General features: G+C 36.4%; 1 protein-coding gene across 1 annotated transcript; it reads right to left on the reverse strand.

Moving 5' to 3' along the window:
- Positions 1-347: 347 nt before the first annotated feature.
- Positions 348-4,456, reverse strand: LOC147850598 (coniferin beta-glucosidase-like). Its single transcript, XM_087336853.1, has 11 exons — positions 4,220-4,456; positions 4,007-4,073; positions 3,766-3,824; positions 3,592-3,667; positions 3,308-3,382; positions 3,116-3,203; positions 2,654-2,918; positions 2,103-2,433; positions 1,856-1,981; positions 891-975; positions 348-800 (listed from the first exon to the last, which is right to left on the reverse strand). The coding sequence occupies exons 1-11, from the start codon at positions 4,439-4,441 to the stop codon at positions 611-613; spliced, it is 1,584 nt and encodes a 527-aa protein (XP_087192979.1). The 5' UTR covers positions 4,442-4,456; the 3' UTR covers positions 348-610.
- Positions 4,457-4,782: the final 326 nt, after the last annotated feature.

A 4,782-nucleotide genomic window follows, 5' to 3' on the forward strand; every position in this document is an offset into this window, starting at 1 on the left:
TATAAATAAGAGGCCTAGCTACCCTCATTTCATCATCTTTTGACTACGTCGAGACTCTGTTTCGTGGTGGTTCAACTCTTGTAGCAAGCGCGCTAGCACCAGGTACGACTCGACGCCACAACGGTGGTATGGGACGCCGATTGAGGCTCGAGTCTGTCTCGATCCCTTCGCTCGAGGGTGGTTGGGTGGATCGAAACCCTTCTTTCTCTCTCTCCTTTCTATCCATCTATCTATCATTCTTTTCTCCTTATCATACGCTTACATTAGATCATATCTCTAATGCGTTTCATGTGAAAGAGTTTCTTTAAGATAAATAAGATCACTATCAATTTTCAAAACCAAGTGGATTAAAAGATCAACTATATTAACATCAATGACCAGACATTTAAAAGCAACAATTCTTTAAAAATGTTGTACTCTTGCCCTTAAGGGTAATCCACTTGGACAACTTGGGCAAAATTGCAAGCATGCATGAGATAGACTAGTTTACATGAATAAGATAAAAAACAGTTTTCACTACCAAGTATGTTAAAAAGTCTAGTGTATTGATGTTCTTGACTGCATTTTAGATAACGCCAATTCACTTTATGATTTGTAGCCACAATGTCATTCACATATATGATTTACTAAAGTTGTATGTGGTTAGCATATTCTTAAACCATAACGCTGAGAGCCTTGGATATCTATTGAACTCTTCATCAACATAAATTATTCCAAACTTTTGTGTTGATAAACCATAAACGGATTCAAATCCATCAATAAGAGACCATATGTATAATCCCAAAACGTTTGACCCATTTCTGTATTATGAAGAAGAGAAAAAGCCATTTATCGATAAATGTTAGGTCCATTTGTTAGATAAATGAGATAACATATGATAGAGGCATTACCTTATTCCGACAATCAAGGACTTCATGTATGATGAATAGTATCTTATACGATCCACATCATTAAGGCTTGCATTAAATCCAGCACCTAAAAACATAAAACAATCCACATGATTGATATTTAGATTAAACCAACCCAACAACTAAAAACATAAAACAAGGTGTTGCAGCATTTTTTTCAATTATAAGTCTTCATTGTTAAGAATTATTTTAATGGTTATGTACTCACAAAGCATTTCATTTATTTGCCACACTTGTGAAATTAAGGTCTTACTTTTAGACATGCTATGTCTCTTAAGTAATTCTGTCTATGCAAAGAGAACTAGACATCAACTTAATATGACACACATTTCCAAAGAGTATTTCAATGGTTGTGATTCTTATCACGAGAAATAGGAAGTTGCCAAATACAACTTGATGCTTTTATGTATCATGACCTACATGCATCCAAGCACTTAGAGTTCAACATCTAATTAATAAAAATTGGTGGCACACAATATATTTCGAATACAATGTAGACAACGAAAGGCCGATAATTACTATGCATAAGATTACATGTGAAGAGTTTTAGAAGTAGAAACTATTGACATTCCAAGAGAAAACCCAAACAAGAGCAATGATGACAACATGAATAGAGAGATAGATGACATTTCATGATTGTGCGTAGTAAGAGTTTATATTAGTCATATATCAAAGCATGATAATTAAGTTGTCGAATAAGTTTACACCAACGTATGGATAATTGACAAGTATATTCATTGTATCTCGTACCCCAACACCCCATCTCACATCGATGAAGAATATGTGAGCTAAGTCATATAGAAGCAATGGTTTGTACGACAAACAACATGACTTGATATAGCATGTGTAGGGGATTTCTATTTTATTCTTTTATAAATATTTTAATATGAATGGGAAGATGTGTGCACCTACATGCATGCATGTGAAGAGTGTATCCGATTTTTTACCTAATGATGTGATGTACGTGGGGAAGTTGTCATAATGCTCCCTCACATAGGCAAGGCTTTTCTCAATGCACCATGGAACAACATAGTCTCCAGTGTACTCACCAATTGGAATGTTATCTTTATAACCTGGATCAACGAAGGCCATGCATGGTGTGAGTATATTGGACATGAAAACATTATGAGAAACTTATGAACTTGGGTAATTGATGACTAATAATATATATGTAGATAAATATATGTATATCACCAGTTCGTGTAATGTTAATGTCCTGCCAATATCCAGTGTTGGGAAGATAGTGATCATCGTAGGTGCAATAGATGGCGGTGACAGAATTCAAGCCAAGAAAGTCGATAGAGCCTCTCAAACGGATGGACTCCTCTGTTGTAAAATTTGGTAGGCGTGATCCTAGCATTTCCCTCATTACTTGAGGGTACTCCCCTTTAAGTAGAGGTTGTATAAACCATCCAACTGTGAATTGCATGGCCCTCTCGGATGCCTCTAGGTCTGCCGTCGAATTGCTAAGTGGCTCATACCACTTGAACCATATGACCATTCCAATATCACCATGTTGACTTCCCTATACATATATATATATATATATATATATATCAAAGAGAGACAAGTATTATGAAGATTGCTTGGACTAATACAATGTTATTGTTCATATGGTTGTCCAAACGTTTGCCATATTATTAATATAATATGTTTGTCCACCAATATAATGTTGTCACTTCATATAGTTTCTAGTGAGCATTAGCTTGACTTGATGCTTTTAGCTAGAGGTAGTGGTGACTCACTAGGTATTTCTGTCGATATAGTTCAACTGCCGACGCATGTGCAAGGAGGACATGGTGTGCTGCAATGTAGGGTTCAGTAGCAGAGTCCCCGATAGTGCAGTTAGATGGGAGGACGTAAGTGGGAATGCTACACCTCCCAGGCGGGGCCGCCCTCCCAGCATACCCCCATGGCACGAAGTCATTCGCCTCGTCGAATGTCACCCAATGCTTCACTCGATCCCCAAATGCATCGAAGCATACGTTGGCATAGTACACGAAATCATCTCTAGCCCCAAATAAACACCCACAATTATATATGAGAATCATAAACAACCAAATCCATTTGGTGTTCTTTCTTGTCCTATATGCATGCATATGTATGCATATGTATGTATGTATGTATGTATGTATATATGTATGCATGCGCGGAGAGTTAAATTGATTAGTTAACATGGATGGAGTGCACGGAAAAAAGGTACGCACATGAATAAGGGACTCAATAATCCTCCATAGCTCTCTTCCAGACTCTGCGGCATATCTTGCTCGTACAATGTCACCATAGCTTCAATCCCTGACATACCATATATATATATATATATATATATGTGGTAGTAAGTTAAGTATATATTTATTAACATGAGGAGTATATTTATGCATTAGCCACAAATTATGTACCTGCATCGATGAGACTGTTGATTAGATCATTGTAAAAATCAATACCCGCTTGGTTAACATCACCCCTACTCCCATCTGATCAACGGATTATATATACGCAACAAGTCAATTCTTCTGTCAGAAATCTGCTTGGTCGTGAGCTAAAATCGGGATTAAGGAGAAATTGTGATACCCATTGTGAAGTTGCTTACATTGAACAAAGTATTGTGTACTACAAATTATGAATATATGCTAATTACCAATCGGTTAATTACAGAAATGGTTGGATGGATGGAATTAATTACTTGGGAGAATTCGAGTCCATGCGATGGAGAATCTATAGCTATCCAAACCGAGGTCCGCCATTAATTGAATATCCTCCTATAATTACATCACATTATATACCATGTATTATTAGATCCTTAATTCTGACATTGTATACTTCCCTTCAACGACAACAAATAAATAAATAAAATTACATGGTAGTGATGATATTGATCACCACCATCATTCGGAGTAGTGTTATCCTCCACTATTCCTGCACAGAGATGAAATTATGAGCTCAAGTTTACATGTAGAACTAATCGAAACAGTATGTATATATATATGCATTACCAAAACCTTAAACCCTAAACCCTAATCACCAATAATAGTAAAAAGCTTAATGAGGAGTTAGTGAGAGATGAATATATATATAAGAAGAAAATCAAGAGCACAAACCATCTTCTAGAGCAAAAGCATCCCAAGTGCTCACACTTTTACCATCAATGAAGGCAGCTCCTTCATGCTGTACAATATATTACACACAAATTTAGTTATGCGGGGTAAGCTTTACAAGATTAGAATCACAAGTTATGAAATCCATTAGAATACAAGCAATGTATACAAAATGTAGAATTATAAATTTGCTTACACACACACATATATATATACCTTAAATGCCCATGTGAGGGCACCGAACTTAAAATCGTCGGGAAAGGCTCTCCGGTCGATGTAAGTATCGTTGGGGAAGCTATCATAATCCTCATCAATAATAATGCCATTACTGCTAGGCGGGGCTTTTAATCCCCATGATTCTATTGTTAAGCATGAGCAAAGGAAGAAGAAGAAGAAGAAGAAGAAGAAGGGCCATGGTAGTTGCTTAAGCAGAGCCATGTGTATTCAAGCTTGCTGAAGGACTACTAATAATGTTAGCCTTCCTTATTCTTAAACCCCCACTACCACCACCACCACCATCGAGAGCTACAAACATAAATGTTGGAACTATAACAATGTCTCCTTCTCGTTTTCTTTTTGTCATCCCACACGAGAAGCATGTGCAAAATACACCCTTTCAGAATGACTCAGCACATTATGTACTTACTATATCACTTGTTTATTTATTTGTGATACCTTTTGTCCTTCAGTCAAGTATAAATGTTATTTCATGCTACTTTTTGTTCTCATATACATAATGTGTTATGATCCATATGGATGATATTTTGCGATTGAAATCA

Source organism: Azolla caroliniana, unplaced genomic scaffold, assembly GCF_043228905.1.
Source record: "Azolla caroliniana isolate FFs.n. ecotype wild unplaced genomic scaffold, voAzoCaro1.0.p SCAF_21, whole genome shotgun sequence".
NCBI lineage: Eukaryota > Viridiplantae > Streptophyta > Polypodiopsida > Salviniales > Salviniaceae > Azolla > Azolla caroliniana.

Excerpts from the sequence above, each read along its gene's own strand:
- LOC147850598 (XM_087336853.1), bottom strand. The coding sequence starts at position 4,441 with ATGGCTCTGCTTAAGCAACTACCATGGCCCTTCTTCTTCTTCTTCTTC. Across the intron at positions 3,383-3,591 it reads ATGGACTCGAATTCTCCCAA|ATGGGAGTAGGGGTGATGTT; the intron begins GTAATTAATTCC and ends TCCGTTGATCAG. Across the intron at positions 1,982-2,102 it reads CATTAACATTACACGAACTG|GTTATAAAGATAACATTCCA; the intron begins GTGATATACATA and ends TCGTTGATCCAG.